Source organism: Paroedura picta, chromosome 1, assembly GCF_049243985.1.
Source record: "Paroedura picta isolate Pp20150507F chromosome 1, Ppicta_v3.0, whole genome shotgun sequence".
Taxonomy (NCBI): domain Eukaryota; kingdom Metazoa; phylum Chordata; class Lepidosauria; order Squamata; family Gekkonidae; genus Paroedura; species Paroedura picta.
Window position 1 is genome coordinate 121976419 of NC_135369.1, and position 18981 is coordinate 121995399.

Consider the following 18981-nt stretch of genomic DNA (forward strand, 5'->3'; position numbering starts at 1 on the left):
AGCAATCATGTTTCCTCTCAGCCTCTTCATCTCCAGGCTGAACATTCCCAAGTTCCTCAGCCTTTCCTCATAGGGCTTGGCCCCTAGGCTCCAGATGATCCTCGTCGCTCTCCTCTGAACCCTCTCAATGTTGTCCACATCCTTTTTGAAGTGAGGCCTCCAGAACTGGTCACAGTACTCCAGGTGTATACGGTGGGACTATGACATCTTGTGATGTTGATGTGATGCCTGTTGATACAGCCCAAGATTACATTTGCCTTCCTTACTGTTGCATCACACTATCTGCTCATATTTAGCTTCCAGTCCCCAAGTACCCCAAGATCACGTTAATACATACTGCTACCCAGAAGTGTGTATCTCCCATCTAGTATGCATGTTTCTCATTTGCCCACTTTTCCAGCATGTTCAGATCTCATTGAACTTTATATCTTCAGGGGAGTTCGCTACTCCCAATTTCGTGTCTTTTGCAAATTTAACGAGGAGTCTCCCCACCCCTTCATCCAGATAATTGATAAAAATGTTGAAAAGTACCAGACCCAGTAAGAGCCTCTTGTGGCGCAGAGTGGTAAGGCAGCCGCCTGAAATCTTTGCCCATGAGGTTGGGAGTTCAATCCCAGCAGCCGGCTCAAGGTTGACTCAGCCTTCCATCCTTCCGAGGTCGGTAAAATGAGTACCCAGCTTGCTGGAGGGTAAACGGTAATGACTGGGGAAGGCACTGGCAAACCACCCCATATTGAGTCTGCCATGAAAACGCTAGAGGGCGTCACCCCAAGGGTCAGACATGACTCGGTGCTTGCACAGGGGATACCTTTACCTTTACCTTACCAGACCCAGTATCGAGCCCTGTGGCACTCTCCTGCTCATCTTCCTTCCTCCATTTTGTTAAAATACTATAGACAACCACTATTTGGGTACGGTTTTCTAGCCAGTTTCCTATCCACCTAACCATCTGAAAATCCAGTCTACAGTCTTTCAGTTTACCCATCAGAACATCATGGGGAACCTTGTCAAAAGCCCTACTGAAATCACCTGCCTTGCCGTGCCTCTCTCAGCCTTCCTAGTACTGCCTCCATCCTCTTTCATTCCCTCCTGTCTTGCTCAGTCTGCCTCATTTATCCAGTGGCAGTGTTTCCTCTTCCTTTTGCTGTGGTGGATTGCATGTTTATGGGGTTGCTAAGCAATTCTCAAAACGGTGGCTGAGGTCTTGTAACGTGGCATCACAAAACCTTGTTTGGTCATGTTAAATTGAAGCGTGGAGGAAATCCCCTCACTTTTAATCTGAACATTTTCTGCAGGGGGGGGGGTGGAGTAACATGGCCTGCAGACTTTATCAACAGAAGTTAGCGGTATCGAAAGTGAATGGGAAAGAGGACTGTGGGGATGCTATCATCACTTCCTTTGTTTTAATGTTACATTTTCAGCAATAGCCTGCATTTTGTTTGAAGCCAGGATCCTGATATCCAAAAGCAAACAGTCTTAGACTGAGTGGGAGGGAGAGTGTGACGGTGCTCGACTGGAGGCCTCTCACTATTACAGTTGATTTCCAGACAATCAAGATCAGTTTCCCTGGAGAAAATGGCTGCTTTGGAGGATGGACAAAATGGCACTATACCCTGCTTTGATCCCTCCTCAGGTTCCACTCCCAAAATCTCTAGGTATTTCCCTAACCAGAGCTAGCAGTCTTAGATGATGCCTGTATACAGACAATTTGAAAGTTTGTGCATTTATTTAGGACAGAAGACATGGATTTGTAATGAAACTAGAGCCCATGTCTCCAGCATTGGACTGTTGAAGCCTAGCCATTTAGAACTGTATTTAATTCTCCATCTGTGACATTACAAGAATCTAGCGCAGTAAAACTACATTATGCACTGATATGGCCACAAAATACTCCATTTTAATTTTCATTTGCACCTGATAAATGTACCCATAAGCAAACATTAGTTGGCAAAGAATCAGTATCTGCCTAGAACAAGATTCCTCAAGGAAAGCTATGTATTTCTATTAGAACATGTATAAGTTATGCCTAGAGGAAATCTCTGCAAGAAATGAGCAAAAGTGGTAGGGTTGCCAACTGGCCCAGAGAAAAATCCTTTGTCTATTTAATAGAGATTTAATGTGTGATGGGCTGTTGAAGCTTTTTGTGATGTGATGTGCAGGTAAATACCCAATAAATAAAATTAAGCCTCTGTTAAAATGACGGGATATTTTCTCCATTCTAGCTGGCAACTGTAACACAGGCATACGTTTCGTGTACTCAGTTTTATCTCAGTTTTTCCTGAAGCTACAGATTACAAAAAAATTAAGCTAATTTTGCATTTCTTATAAACTTTTTATTTTATGTTTTCTTCCAAAGTCTTTATTTGACATAGTTAGTAAAATCGACCAAATGACCAAATGTGGAAAGCTAGGATCAACCATAAAGCAACCTAGCTTGGTAACTTCTTGTAGAGTGAAAACTACCAAGGAGAAACCCTTTGATGCTATGAACAATATTGTCGCCAACTTACTGTTGAACTTAACAAGGTGAGCTTTTGAGAATTTTAATCATAAGTTGTAAATGATACACTAATCATCCTTTTATCTTCAAAAGCACAAATGTATTCTTAGCACTGCTTGCAAAGTTGTGCACTGAAGGACACTTTAAAATGCTATAGGAATTTTAAATTTAAATTATGTAATTTGAGCGGGGCACATGCTGAATATACACACAAATGGTGCCTTATGCTGAATCAGCCCCCAAGGCTGGCAGTGCACCATTGAACCAGGATCCCTCCTTATGTCAAAATAAATAAAACAATAATGTATAGTTTCAATACTATTTTTGAAATAAATGTAAACCCAGATTTGTGTAGCTTTAGTAGTATTAAGATTTTTAAAAACCTTGTATGCTTTTGGACCTACGCTTGTTAACAGAGAAACAGACTAGTGTTGTTGTTCAAAGTACCTTCTTTCAATTACAAGTTGTTTGTAAATGGGCTCCCCACATGGATTGTACTGATCTAGCTTTACATGGTGCTGTAACTTCAGTGCTTCAACAACTGCTCTGCTTCCATGCCCAGTTCACAGTGCCTGTAAAGGCATTTTATTTCTGAACCCTTTTTGAGGAGAATGAAATAAGTGTTGAGAAGGTAGTATTGTAAAGGCTTTATTATAGTTTTTGTCAGTATTGTTTTAACCCTGCTAAATTGTTATTTTAAATGGTTATTGCAGCTTGTTGCCTGTGTGAGCTACCGTGAGTCTTAGAAGAAAGGCAAGATTTAAATGTTGAAGGAAAAATTTAAATGGTATAAATGCTGAAAGGTCTAGGAATATGTGGTTCTTCCTTGGACTCTTAATAGTTCCCCAGCCACTCCCTGCTTGTATCCAGCTGCTGGTCTTTAGCAGAAGGCATAGACTTTGGGTTCAGTTGGAACATTTATGAATCTTTCTATGTAATGCATTTCCAACTGTCCCCAGAGAAGTGTCAAGCCAAACAGAGCTACTGTGCAGTTGTCTGGCATCAGCTTCCATAGTTGAGAGAGTACATTTTCTGATTGCATCTCTAGATGGCCTAAGTCACAAAGTATATGGTCCATATACCTTCCTGGGTACCATTTGCACACCATGAGACATCTGAGTTTGTGTTTTGATTCCTTCCATTTGGCAGAGCCAGCTTCCAAAAGTCAGTCAGCCTTCTCTTTCCTGACTTAGTACATTTGCTCTCATTCTGTTTGAAAAAGGTCCTTTTCTTTGTGAGATATTGTCAGGTGTCTAGACAGGCACTGGCAATCTGTGGGTGGAGGGGGCTTGATTTGTTCCCCTGCTAAAATAGAAACTTGTTACTCAACAGCTCTGCTTGCCGCTCAACTGAATAAGCAAAGCTCATAGCACAAGGAATGTTCTGATATGCCTTCAAGTAGGGACCCACTGTTGCACTGATGTTGGATGATCAGCAAAACGTGGTAGATCAGTTACCATAAATGAGTGTTGCATGAGTTACTAACGGTATACTTGTATGCCTTTTCAAAAGATAAAAAACTCTTCATTAGCAAACAATACATAGAACTCTTGTCTTCACCTGTGTGTCATTTTCAGCTCTGCTAGGTTTGAAGGTTCACTTAACATGGACCTTAATGAAATCACCATGAATTTGGTCCCCTTTCCTCGACTTCATTACCTGGTTTCCAGTTTAACTCCTCTGTATACGTTGGCTGACATTAGCATACCCACTCGAAGGTAGGTAGCTTTAATGAATTGTACAACCAGTATTTTGCCCTTTGCCATCTGTCAATTTTTCAAATATTCATAATAGTGTTCTATTTTTAAATGTTAAGCATGGTACTTTTTCTTTCTTTTAGGCTGGACCAAATGTTTTCAGATGCTTTTAGTAAAGATCACCAACTGATAAGAGCTGACCCAAAGCACTGCTTGTACCTTGCTTGTGCTCTTCTGGTCAGAGGAAATGTACATATTTCAGATCTTCGCAGGAACATAGAAAGGTTTGCATAAAATATATACTAGGGGAGGGATTTCTGCTCATGCTGAGCATTTCCATAGTCGCTATTCCCATATATACACACACACACATCTGTACTGGATAATATCTAAGGATATTATCCTAAGTAATCCTAGCAAGTTAAATAATCTAGTTACGGATTTTCTGGGTAGAGAATTAGTCTATATGAAATGTTTTAAATTAAGAACTTTAGAAGGCAAGTGTACATGAAACCCCTTGTTTATGAATACTGCGATACTTTGACCACATACTCTCAATGTGATTGCTTGGTTTACTGGATGCCTACGTAGTACCTGCCATGACCTTCTGAAAAATATAAAGGTAAAGGTATCCCCTGTGCAAGCACCGAGTCATATCTGACCCTTGGGGTGACGCTCTCCAGCGTTTTCATGGCAGACTCAATACGGGGTGGTTTGCCAGTGCCTTCCCCAGTCATTACCGTTTACCCCCCAGCAGGAAGCTGGGTACTCATTTTACCGACCTCGGAAGGATGGAAGGCTGAGTCAACCTTAAGCCGGCTGCTGGGATTGAACCCCCAGCCTCATGGGCAAAGCTTTCAGACGGCTGCCTTTCCACTCTGCGCCACAAGAGGCTCCTGAAAAATATATACATGTGTAATTCCTAAGTATGTTTCTTTTGTTAAATACCCTGAAGCCAAGCAGACGGTTGAGTAACACTAAGTGTTAAATTTAGACTTGGAAAAATGAAGTGTGCACAAATATAATGGGTTTTGCATTGCTGAAATTATGTAAATATGTAGGCAAATACAATATCAATATTGGTATGGTGTGAAGCTCATTTTATTACCCTGTATTTGCTGCTTCTAGGTTGAAACCTGCACTTAACTTTGTCTCCTGGAATCAAGAAGGCTGGAAAACTGGCTTATGTTCAGTACCTCCTGTGGGCCATTCTCACTCGTTGTTGGCCCTAGCAAATAATACATGTGTGAAACCTACTTTTATAGAGCTCAAGGAGAGATTCATAAGGCTATACAAGAAAAAGGTATGCCCCAGGATGAAAAGTAATGACATCTTAAGCAGTGTTTTTATTAATTCTGTTGTGCTTGTATTATAGATATTAGGAAATAACTAGTGCCAAATACTCAATGCAACTGCTATCTTCCCCTCAGTGTTCCTCACTCTGCCTCCAGAAGACATTATATAGAGCACTGTTCTGAGTAATGGTCAGCTGAGTGCATACACTGTACAAGAGAGGAAGAATGGCAACAAGGCTCCATTATGCCCTGTTGGCCTCCCCTTGAGGGCACACAGCTGCATGGATGAGAGTGATAGATTGAAAGTTTTAAAAATTGACATTTCCTATGTTATTTGCCATGTTAGGTTCTCAGTGTTGGAAGACTAATTGATTAGTGTTTTTTTTAATCTTATTTTATATTATAATGTGGTTTTGCAATGTTTTGATGCCTTATTTGAAAGTTGATGTTACAGTCTATATATTGTTCCATGTAAGTTGTATTATATAATGTTCAATGTAAACTGCCCAGAGCGGCAAAGAAATGGGTGGTATAGAAACAGAAATAAATAAATAAATAAATTTATACTTTAAAAAAATGGGCTGGATTAAGACTAATTTGGAATTTCCAATTTCTCCCTTCCCACTGGAGACCATCTCATTTACTTTTTCAGTATCCTCTATCTCCAAGAAGCTGCATTTTATGGCGTTGTGGGGTGGAAGCCTGCAGAAAAATTCCATTCTGCTGGTGGGGAATTTAGTCTGGATCCATTGCATTCATTTCATTCATTTATTGTTACAGGCTCATCTTCACCATTACCTACACATTGATGGAATGGAGCAGAGCTGTTTCTCTGAAGCCCTTTCGTCTTTGTCAGATTTAATAGAAGACTATAATCAGCTGGATGCTGTGAACTGTGGACCTGCAGTTGATCCACCAAGACTGAAGATAGCTATGTAACAATGAAGGGGGAGAACATTAAGACTTAAGAAATCTGCTAACTATACAAGTGTCAGCCAAAACGTTAAGCACTGTTAACACACTGATTTCATTGGGAGAAACTTAAGAACTTACAGCCCATTCCGGATGAAGTAAAGTAACAGATGGCCTCACACAGTGGCTTAGAATACCATTCTTAAGGGACAATTGAAATGTTCAGTTTGGGTGATCTATTTGTCCAATTGTACAGCAGCTGGAGGATGTACTTAATGGGAATAGAAGGATAGAGTAGAATCCTCTTGCAGTGTGCTTTAAGTACTGTACTATAATGTGTTTCTTAGACATCACATCAGAGATACCTCTGTATATATCAATTTTTAATTGAGTTATTTTCACTATAGTTGTAAATACTTCTCAGATGTTTATTTACAATTCTATTTTCAAAATAAAATATATAGAAAAAACATAATCTGGCAGTCTGAAACTTGTTGCCTACATAACCAGTCATCACTTATTTCAAACACAAACTGCAATTTGCCAAGATACAAATAATACTAGCAGTAGTTATAACTATATGCAACTATATCCACTATATATATATATAGCTAAAATTCAAATATATGTCATTAAACCAACTTCAAGTATCTATAAAATTTCTTTTACTTAAAATTTTACACCAATCAAGGGTTGGCACTCCAGGTGATAAATTGTGCATTAAATTGTTGGGTTACAGAAAAGGAAAAGTGCATCACATATTGCAAAGCTACAAAGCTGCTTCGATCTTTAATTGAAGAGAACAAGGTAAGAGTGAGAATCAAGCCAAATGTAAATGAATGGCTGGTTTCATAGGTGTCAAAATACTTTACAGTAATGACACTGGTCACTGATATACACAGTCATGCTTTACGGATCTTAATAAATGGCCAGGTGCTTATTTTTATTTCTATAAATCACACCAGTTCAGCTGAGGAAATGAAAGGGATGAATAAAAACTGATGTATACGTTTTACTTCTTGGACTGTAAACTGCTGGCATAAATCAGACTATATACACTGGCCAAAGATTTATAAACCAAATGATGATGCAGCCTGTTCTCAGTGAATCGCTTTCGTTGGCATGCACTTTCCAATGTGTGTTGAAACGTGCCTCCGTGTTCTCACATCATCACATACTAGCACTTAGTACACTCAAGTATTTTGACTTGTTTAGATAATGATTTCTATAGCGCCGTGATAGTAGCCCAGGAACTAGATGGGGCTCTTTCACATGCCACCTTCGCCTCTTCTAAGCACTGTTCCTTGTGAAGAGAGGCTTCATAACATCGCAGAAGCCTGCTGTGAGCCAGCCGTGCTGCATTGGAACCTCTCTACAGGTCTTCAGTCCTTTGCAAGTCTCATGTAACAAAAGACCTACTTTTGAGTACGTATACACATAGTGTCATCATTGCTCCTGGATTTTTTGGGGGAGAGCGGGTTGAATTTGAATTGCTTCTTAAGACAATCACCCCTGGGCTGAAGAAGGGAGCATGAGGAGGAGCCCTTTAGAAACTGGAAGGATTTTATCATACACCCCAAATAAAATAATTAGGTTTTTTTAATAGCATAACTTGTCTGCAATGATAATACTAAGGTTATGGAGACTTAGGGGTTCTATTTTTCAGGTGGTATCAACTTAGGAAGCTAAAAGAGGTGGTGGAATGATGCATACCACAGCTGAGTGCTTTCTCATAACACAAAACTTCATGCAAATACTAAAATGAGCACAGGGAGAGGTTCTAACCACCTCTCTTCTGCAATCGATGGTATAGGGTGATAGTTCTGTTTCTGATTGTAGTCATTATATATATTGTATACCTTGTTGCTTTGAAATTTTGATTGTATACACACTCTTAGGAATACAGTTGAAACAATTTACCTGGATTGTGTTTGCATGTAACTAGAACTGGATTGAAGCCAGGATCTATAAAAGAGCACAAAATCCCATGTTCCAATAGCCTTTAGCACGTTACACAGATACAGTTTGAAATAGGGTTTTGTTGTTGGGGGGGTGCTGTTTTGCAGTTACCACTTTTACCTGGGGATTCCTTTGCCCCTTTTCTACACACACCTTGCCTTTACATTTGAAAATTTTAGAAATACTTTGACACGCATTCTTGTTTAAGGATCTGTGTACATAAATTATTTATGTTTGGACTCATTAGTCCTGTCTTAAACATAGGATCTTGCCACTAGTGTGCTTTTGTAAGTTGTAAATGGCAGCAATAAAGATGAAGTGTATTCAGCACTTGTGATTTCAGCCATTGCCATTCACTGTGCTTTAGGGATACTTTTAAATGAACGTTTGACTACCTTCCCTTGCATATTACACCTTTATAAAAGCTTGAGATCAGAAAATACATCTCTTGGGTCCTTGCATGTCTTCTGACAAACACAAGATGTGATCCACATCATCTTCCACTTGAAAGACCCTTCCTTGGAGCAGTCAAACTGCACGGTAATCATTGTAGACCTGCTGGGTATGCAACATCTGTTATCCAGGCACATGCCACAAAAGGTAGGCTTGTATCTCTGTTTACTTGTGCATCCAGAAAAAACCAATTTCTCAGCTCTGGGAAGTTGAAATGTAGGCTGGCATATTTTTCCTTTAGGAATCTTAAAATATAAAGGAATAAAATCTCTGTTTTAATATACAAATTTTATTACTCTAAATAATTAAACTGCAGAGACATTTAGGTGCTATTATAGTAAACAAGTTTGCTGTTTCCAGCTTGTTGGCTCTTGAGTAGATTAAGTAACTCCACAAATCTGTTCCGTATTCTTCTGTTTTCAAGACTCTGGTGACCCCCAGCTACACCCCACACCAGAATGGGAAATACTTCTGCAGCTCAGACCTAACACTAGTTACATTCCAGCACCTCTGATACCTGAATGGCTGGCCCTTAGTTTGAGACAAGGATGAGGATGTGGCACTTGGCCATTCAGTTTATGGCACCTGAATCTGGAATAAATGCTGCTGCTTCAATCCTTTCAACGCAGTAATAATACCACCCGTTCATGTTCCCATGATCTGATAGCAAAGCACTTTTGTGTCCACATCCATATACTGGTTCCTTGAAAACCCCAAGTTCTGTCAGAAAATTAAATGATATCCTGCACTACTATTTACCTTTAGTATGTTTGGAAATGTTGTATGGCACGGTTGAATATAGCACAGTCTCTTTTCCTTCCTCATTTCACATTTGCTGTTTTCATTGGTCACTCTATCAGATATACCAATACCACAGGTTCGAGAGCAAGGTGTCCATGGAGTAGCCTGTACCAGGCATTTCTTCTTCAGAACAAGGGGACGGTTTCTGAAAGCTAGGAGACAGAAACATGGCACCTCACCCTAAGTTTTAATGTACCAGAATTTATCCCCAGGTATAATTCAATAGTAAGCCAACTAAAAATAAAACATGGTACATAATAATTAAGTATTGCAGGTTCTCCTCTTGGGCTTTCCTGGATTTGTTGCAAAACTGGCAAATGGATTTGTTCAGGCTCAAATCCTATCAAATGTTGAATTTGCCCATGCATTTCCCTAATACTAAGCAGTTTACATTTGGCAAAGCTGTTTTTGGTTGTCATGACTCAGTCTCAGCTTTGCAACAAAAAGAAAACTTAACCCTGAAGACTTCTTATAATATAGCCAAGCTAGACTATTGAAGTACCTGTATAAAATGGATTAAGGGCATCTAGTCTTGCAATTACCAGAATACATGTACTGTGGATTTAGTTCCCTATACGTTTGGGTTTCTTTAATCCTGCTTTTACAGACTACATATAGCAAATCCTGGTGAAGGTTTAGAAGGATGACAGACAGGATTTGAAATCTTCTGACATTCTAAAAAGTGACTGATTGTATTTGAAACAGCTTAGGGGACAGGGCCAGAAACATAAGGGTACCTGGGAAGTAAGCAGCAGCTTAAAAATCGCAGTGCAGGAAGCAAATTTAAAAGCCTGGCACAGATCTGAAATAAATAAAGGAAAGTTACAAAGTTGTTTTTAAAAAATATATTTTATATTAATAGCATATAAAATAAGATCTGCATTAAAATAGGAATGTTGTAAGTAGGAAGAGTGCATGAGGAAAGCAAAGAAGGCAGCAAAATATTAAAGCTGGCATTTGGCAAGAGTGTGAAAAACCTGAATTTTAACTCTCCACTGTGATACATTATGTCAACCATGCATTAATTGCATATGAATAATTAACTGCTTATTTTGGAAGCTCTCAACATTTTTGTAAAATCAGTCTACACTTTCATTGAATCCTGTCTCTTCTTATCTTTTCCTATTGTTACATGTCTTATTTGAAGTATTACCCATTTATAACCTTCAAGGGTTTTTTTAGGGTATTGGTGTTTGGTTTTATTTTACAAAGTAACATCAAAAAGGCTGCCCAGTTTCTTTGACAAAAGCTGCCATTACTTTCTTAAACAGTCTGCATTGCAGCCCATCCTGTTTGGGGTTTCAAGTTTGTTTGATTTTCTTTTGATATACTAATAATGTAGTTTGAAAATCTGGGAGGCTTAAAAGCTAAAAACAAAAATAAACCCTGGTCTATTAGAAAAAGCCAGGGTAAAAGGTAATTTTAGAAAACCAACTATTGGTATGATAATACTCTATAATAATAAAATTTAATTCCCATCCTTATACATCACTCAGGGTGGGTAACAACATTTAAAACATACAATTAAAAATCTAAAGTTTATAATTTTTTTGATACCCCAGCTAAAATTTCCCCAGACAAGGGGTTTGGTAAGGAGCCGATCTTCCAACTCACTCCTCCTCCAGCAGTGAGGCCAGCCTTTATTGGTGGATGTTATTTTAGGCCTCGCCCATGAGCCTGGTGGAACATCTCTATCTTGCAGGCCCTGCAGAACTTATTTAGGTTCTGCAGGGCCCTGATCTCTCTTGGGAGCTCATTCCACTAAGCTGGGACAAGGGCCAAAAAGGCCCTGGTCAAGGCCAACTTCACCTCTATTTGGCTGGGGACTCTGAGCAAATGTTGGGCTGAAGACCGTAGTGCTCATGGGGGATTATAGGTGAGAAGGTGGTCCCATAAGTACCCTGGCCCCAGACTGTTTAGGGCTTTAAAGGTTAAAACCAGGACCTTGAACTTGATTCAGTCTCCAAGATGGAACCAATGCAGCCGAGCGATTACTGGTGTTATATACACTCTTCCCTGTCAGGACTTGTACTGCTGCATTTTGACCAGTTGGAGTTTCCAGAGCAGACTCAAGGGCAGCCCTGCATAGAGCGAGTTGTAAAAGTCTAATCTAGAATTGATCACTCTGGCTAGGTCCAGCTCCAAGAGATAAGGTGCCAGCTGCCTTACCTGGCGCAGATGGAAAAATGCCAGGTAGACTGTTTTCGTGATTTGGGCTTCAGTGATAGAGGAGTCCAAAATCATGCCCAAACTCCTGACAGTGGGCACTGGTGTTAGTTGTACCTCATTAAGAACTGGGAGCTGTATCACCCATTTCTTGATGTGTTGGGCCAGCCAGAAGACCTCCATCTTGGCTGGATTCAACTTCAGCCAACTCTACTCAAGCCAATCTGCCATGGCCCCCAGACATGTGGCCAGGTTTTCCAGGGGTGCTGACAGATGGTTGCCCAGAAATGTATGCATGCACTTAGTGTATGTATGTAATTACATACACTAAAATCTACTTGGGAGAAGAGCTGTTGTCGATTACATCTGACCAAATGAGGTTCTGATTCTTTTTCATAAAAATGCTAATTCCTCTCTTTTAAATCACAGAACTGCTTCCGAAAAAATATATACATATAAAATATATAAAAAATACATATAAAATAGGTGATCAGTTTTGCACACCTGACATTAATCTGTAACCTGTTGATTGTTGCTCCTTCTCTCTTGGTGTACATTTGGAATGTCCAGATTTCTTTCCACCCTTCAGCACAGCACATTCATTGGGTGCTGATTTGGGGATGAATACAGGCGTACATCCAATTGCACCATTGACACACAGACACTTATATAGGGGAGTGGGCTGGAAGGCTTGGCCATTGATATAGTGCACACCACTGAGCTCACAGCCCACTGCAATCATATCTGGAACAGTGAAAACAAGCTGTTTACAACAGTAATAACCCTGGGATTTCAGCCTACATTACTCAAACAATAAAAACATTAAAACACTAAAAAACTATATGTAGGCTATCCCATTTAGATCATCAGTTACAGGCATTAAAAGTTATTTCTGTAGGATGTCTGGAAATGCTACTGTGATGCAGGTCTGACAACACAGTTGTATCCTTGTTCTTCAGTTTGCAGACCATCTAAATCTTTTGTGTTGATAAGCATTAAGAATTATCTCTGCTTGCAATTTTTTTTAGATTGTAGTAACAAAACAAAAGTGCTGCTAGAAGTGAGGAAGGCCTGACCCAACAAATGGGTTGTCCCTGTTCTGGATAGGATGCATTCCCCCAAAACTGCAGGCTTATAGCTTGGGGTGCACCTGGATCTGGCCTCCTGTTGGATAAACGGGCGGCAGCAGTGGTCAGGGATGGCTTTGGTTGCTGAGTCAGCTGCAGCTCTTCATGGAAAAAAAAGATCTAGCCAGCATGATGCATGCCCTGATAAGCATCTAGATTGTACAAGCCGCCGGTGAAGACTGTCCAGAAGCTACAGTTGTTACAGAATGCCGTGGCCAAAGCATTGATGGGAATGGCTTGTAGGGGCCGTATTACTTCCATCTATGTTGGCTTCCAATTTGCTTCCAGGCTCAATTAAAGGTGCTAATATTAACCTTTAAAACCCTGTACAGCCTGGAACTAACATACTTTAAGAACTACTTTCTTCCAGGTGAATTTATCCATGTATTCCTTTCATCTTCAGAGGCCCTGCTTCAGTTGCCCCCACCAACTGGGGCTAAATGGGTGACAATCCAAGAAGGGGCTCTTTAGATTGTCACACCTAAACTTTGGAACTCCCACCCCCACCCCAGGGAGATTGGTCTGTCACCCTCTCTCAGTATCTTCTGTTGGCAGATAAAGGCTTTTTTTTTTTTTTTGCTTCGTTCAATATAACTCCAATAACTATTACAGGCTCTCTTCCCTGGTTCTTGTATTGTTTTTTATATGTTTTATTGCATTGTTTTATCATTTTAAATGTTAAATTGTTCAAATGTTTTCATATTTGCCACCTTGGAACTCTGATTGCATAGAAAGGCAGCATAAGAATGTTTTAAATAAATGAAATAAATAAAGCTATGGCAACTATAAGAGGAGTAGGCGTGGTTCAGTGATAAGAGCACATCTTTTACAACACGGGTCTCCAACCTTTTTATCACCGGGGACCACTCAACGCTTGACAATTTTACTGAGGCCTGGGGGGGGTAGTTTACTCCTCTACTCTTAACCACTGTCCTAACGCTCTCTGATCGCTATGGTAATGTTTAAACATCCCTTCAAAATAAGATACAGACATGCCACAAGAATGAACAGAAGGAACATTTTATTTTCATGGAAATTTTAACTCATGACAATGACAAATCAATGGGAACCCTGAGCTTGTTTCTCTGCAACGAGATAGTCCCATCTGGGAGTGATGGGAGACAATGACACACAAAGTGTATTGTAAAGGGCCGGGGGGGGGGAGAAGGCGTCCGCAGCCCACAGGTTGGGGATTGCTATTTTACAATGCAGAACATTGCAGGTTTGGCCCCTAGCATCTCCATTTAAAGACCTGCAGGTATTGAGGAAAAAACACTGCATTGGTTGAATCCCCAGAGTGCTGCTGCCACTCAGAGTAGTTCACCTACCACTGATCTGTAACTGGTTTATTGTTACTCCTTCTGCTCTCTTAGCACAAACGTCCAGATTTCCTTCTACCCTGCAGCACAGCACATTGTTTGGGTGCTGACTTTGGGACAAATACAGGTCCAATAGTACCATTGACACACAAACAGAAAATCATGCTCCAATTAATATGTATTGTATATAAGAATGTCTAATATTGAGCCCACATTGGGAAATACTGTTCAAAAGCCACCACTCTGTGTTGCCCAACTCTTCATTCAAAGTGCATTCTCATGTGTTAAGCAGAAACATGAGCATTCTTCACTTTCTAGATTTTTTTTAACACCTAGCAAGCCCTAACATTATATTTTTCGGTACTGTACAAGTGCATTTAAACTTATTTGACCACTGAGGAAGACCCATGAGGAAGTGACGCATGTCTGGTTTTTGGTGCTTATATGTTCCATGTGTTAATGTTAATTCTGTTCTTGCTGTACTACACAGTATATACAAGTGAGATTTTATCAATATTTTTAACTTTCATTATGTGCACATAATTATAATAAATATTTGAATTTTAAATTTTAAAAAATTGCATTTCAGCCTTTAGGTTCCTAACTTGTCCTGTCAAGTTGGTCTTTGGTTCCCTTTTTGGTTATTTACCATAACTGAAGTGAGCCATGGTTTTGTACTGAGCTGGGACAATTCTAGCAATCTCAAATATTTTAGTGGTTATTTTATTTACTCTTTTCTGAAAGGCTACTTAAAAAAAAAGACAGTGTTATCTCTCTTTAAATGCCTGGGTTATCAATCACTGTAGAGTTGTGGTCAAACGTTTAGAAGCAGGATCCTCTTCTAAGCTTACTGTACATTTTGGGACCCTCTTGTAATGGAACTCCATGAAACTCTTCCCACAACATAAACCACAGGAATCTCACATGTTAACAGTGAAAAAGCTGATATTTCATTTTCTCATGCTTATAAATGTACAGCACTGCCGAGCAACATTTAGAACACACTACAGAAGGATGTGCGGAACGGCCCTCACATTTGCTGTCCATCCTCCCATAGTCTCCTCTCCCAGCTGTCCCTCTTCCTCCTCCCTGTCTCCTACCTGGCAACCCACAGTTAGAAAACCAATGGGTTTAAGCAGGCTATACTTTCCAAGGTGTCAGACACTACTAAGAATAAGCTTTGAAAGTTTTTAAAGGTCGTTCTTTTACTCTAGATAGAGATCCAACTTGTCTGGAGGTTTTTTTTCTTCTTTTAAGCCTCTGTCAGAAGAAAACAGGAGTGTGACTCAGCCATGCAACTCATGGGATAGCACTGTTCTCTATGCAAACCGCACTTTAATTCTGATCTAAACACACACACAGAAAGCAAAAAGGAAGGACTTACATGCACACACTCCTGCTTCATACCTAGGCTTATCTGCAGAATAGTCGCAATAAAGGCCTTTGTGTGGGTCACAGACTTCAGCTTCATTACAGGTCTCTCCTGACTGCTTGGCACACATCTTGCAGCATCCACAGCCATCCTTCACCAGGCTCACCCCAGGGATGCAGGATGGCACATGTGGGCATCTGCAGGGCCAGTGGCATATCTCTTTGCGCTGATGAACCTCACTGTTTCTTGCAGATTTGTTTGCAGACTTTCCTTGTTGCTGCCTGGAGCCAGGTGACCTGCAACAAAGCTTTCATATAGGTGGGCTTATCTGAGAGCTGGAAAGCTTAAACAAAAGCAGAGAGGCTTTTTAAAAGATCTTTTAAATTGTTATTAAGAGGTCATCGCAAAGGATCCTTACAGGCTACAACACTGTACAGTACAACAAAACATTTTTCCCATTCTCATTCTTTTTTTTTTTTGCAGTGATTACTTTCTAAAAAGAAATGTCCTGAGACTGAAAATTTTGTTTAAAAACGAAGGCCCACAATCAGAAAACCATTTTTGAACTTTTCCAAAAATTATCTCACCTCTAGCATCACTACACAGCTGGAAACTGGGTATATTAAAAGGTTGTTGTTATTTGATTGTTAAAATGTATTTCCCTCTTGCCTACAAAGCCTCCAAAGATGATTAAGTGTGACAGATCCACAGTGTTTTCTCCTTCAGCCCAATCCTGTCAGCTGCAGCCCTGTCATAAGTTCAGGCATTCAGGTCCACCACCAAGCCAAGGAGATGTGTCCTCTGCCTCCAACTGATATTTCTGTGGCAGCCACGGATACACCAGGCATCAGCCTCCTCCTTTGTGAAAACCATTTCAAGGCAGAAGTGGTGCAAGTGGAACAGAACGGGATGCCTTGGCCCTGCTTTCCAGCACAAAGGGGTAGGTTTAAACTTTCCTGGCACACCAAAAGCTGATTCTATGAACGGAAGCAACTTCAAGCCAACTTCATGTCTGTACTTGGGCTGCTTCCACATGAAAACATGTCCCTGTCACAGAGGTGGTGGCGGCAAGTGCTATGGGAGTGGGGAAGAACAGCATTGACATACCTGGCCCTTGCACCACACCCTGTTCAGCTCAATTCCCCCTTTCCTATATTAATTGCTGGTGGAGTGTCACCAAGGATGTTTGCCGCCCCCTCCCCAGCCCCTCCTCAGTTCCTTGTTTGAGCTGAATCAAATGAGGTTGCCATTTGATTTGGTTCAAAAGGGGGAAACCCAGGAGGTGTTGAGTTCACCATGAGCCTGATGTTACCTGGAAGCTCTCATTAAATTCCATGCAGAAAAGGCAAAAAAACCTTGTGAAAGCAGCTTTTGAAAAATTGCCACTTCTCTGAGCTGAAGAAGGGAAAGTGTTGTAGACATTGTGACATCAGAGAGAGCCCCTCTCTACAATATTCTAGGAACCCCCTAATCCAGGGGTAGTCAAACTGCGGCCCTCCAGATGTCCATGGACTACAATTCCCAGGAGCCCCTGCCAGCGAATGCTGGCAGGGGCTCCTGGGAATTGTAGTCCATGGACATCTGGAGGGCCGCAGTTTGACTACCCCTGCCCTAATCTCTGTGGTAAAGGCTATAGAGATTGGTAGAGTGTTGGGAGAGTCACTTCTGTATAAGCGTGATCACAGCATACTTGTGCTCACCTCCCCTTTGTTTTCTCCTGCTGACTTCAGGGCAGGAGTAAACATATCCTGAGGTAGGGCACCCGGTGGGGCCCAGGGCCAGCAGGATCTAAGAAATTGGCCAGTGTTCCACTAGAATCTTGAGATCTAATTTTTGCCCATAGACTATGTGACTAAATCACTTACCTGTATACATATACCACAACATTGTGCAATAAATACTAATTCAATCATGCCAAAGTTTGGAAGACATTGTTTTTGAATCTAAAATATGCACAGTGAAAAACTAGCTAAAGAATGAATTAGGTTTGTAAGCTTTTAAAAATCTAAAAATATTTCTTAGGTCATAGTTGTTTGACCTAATCTATTTATTAGTTTCCCTTAGAAATCTTTAGAGGTCCATCATTTCACAACAGAAAGAAGTATTCAACTTATCTGTTTACAAGCCAAGTCCCCCCCCCTAATTTTTGCTTTCCTCATCTCTTTTTAAAAATTCACCCACATGACACAGTCCTTCCACAGTCTTGTCATTCCTCCGTGCAGAATTAAAAATAGAAGGAAAAAGGTAATCACGAGGCACATTGGCAAAATGCTCATACTCATCTGGGGATTTCATAAAAATAGAGCCATTGTCTAGCAATCATTTCAAGCATATAGTATATTAAGTAAAATAATTCTGAAGTAAGCTAATAGCAACATATGCTGTTGTTGTTTCTAGAGGAAAGGGGTAGAATATTTAATATGCCTTAAAAGGTTCATAGCGAGAAAGGGAAAAAAATAATTGATTCTGAAATGAGGGTGGAGATTGTCTTAATAAGCCCATTGCTATGGGATGCATTTTGATTGTCCAAGTAGATTTAATAAACACAACTGAAAGCAGTTTTCTAAAGCCAAATTCTTTTGTAGGTTGTGCTACTGCACCAGAGCAGGAAACTAAGAGAGGGGGGGGGAAAGATGTTTACTTGTGTGAGAGGAGAATTCGTTGTGTGCTCTTTTTACAAAAAGATTTCCACAGAAATCTTTCAAGCCTCGTCCCAGGAAAGGTTTCTAAGAGTTTATAAAATGCTGCACTTCGTAAGAATTCAGTCAAGGGAATTAAAGTTGCAAACGCAGCAATACAGCTTCTCCTACAACTCCATACTATTTCTCAATCTATTTCCTAGAGAAAATGTCACTAACTGAGCAGAAATAAAAACCTCAGCCTTTATCATGGCTAGGAAATCTTTCCAGAAAACTTACCTGTTGAGTATAAAAAATGATAAGGATGGTGGTGATGAGGAGGCAATGCATATTCCTGTGAAGATACAACGGAAAGCCAGTGAATAGGCAGAGCTGTGTCAGAGCCAGCACCGTGCACAAAGTCTCTTCTGTCTCCTCTGGAAACCTGCTCTCCTCAGCACACTCACATTGACACGCATATTCACATTTGGAATCCCTCACAGAGAACCAGCCCCTCCTAAAATCTTTCAAGCAAATTTTTCTTCTGAGGCTGACACTCCAAGTTAGGGTTGCTGGGTGTTTGTTGCTTCCTGATTTCTTATTGTAAAGCCACCTCCCTTATTTCAGAAAAGGTTCAGGTACCCACTTATCAGATTGTCCTCATTTTTCAAATTTCAGTCTGGCAATCCATGAGGTGGTACGCTGGTCTCAGAGAGAGCTGGTATCCATGGGGCACTACTGACCGCATCAGAAATAAATAAG

At 40.4% G+C, this 18981-nt stretch overlaps 2 protein-coding genes across 4 annotated transcripts in view; one reads left to right on the forward strand and one right to left on the reverse strand.

Moving 5' to 3' along the window:
• The window catches only part of TUBE1 (tubulin epsilon 1), a 22777-nt gene extending 15898 nt beyond the window's left edge, over positions 1–6879 (forward strand). For all 3 annotated transcript variants that reach the window (XM_077301707.1, XM_077301716.1, XM_077301725.1), the window contains 5 exons: positions 2357–2526; positions 4078–4218; positions 4341–4481; positions 5326–5500; positions 6273–6879. In XM_077301707.1, coding sequence (XP_077157822.1) covers positions 2357–2526; positions 4078–4218; positions 4341–4481; positions 5326–5500; positions 6273–6431 — 786 coding nt within the window. In that variant the 3' untranslated portion in view covers positions 6432–6879. The remainder of the gene's footprint in view (positions 1–2356; positions 2527–4077; positions 4219–4340; positions 4482–5325; positions 5501–6272) is intronic.
• On the reverse strand, positions 6841–18731 carry CCN6 (cellular communication network factor 6). Its single transcript, XM_077301739.1, has 5 exons — positions 18520–18731; positions 15614–15908; positions 12288–12527; positions 9576–9769; positions 6841–9061 (listed from the first exon to the last, which is right to left on the reverse strand). Exons 1-5 carry the CDS (start codon positions 18568–18570, stop codon positions 8780–8782), a joined length of 1062 nt encoding a protein of 353 aa, XP_077157854.1. The 5' UTR covers positions 18571–18731; the 3' UTR covers positions 6841–8779.
• Positions 18732–18981: the final 250 nt, after the last annotated feature.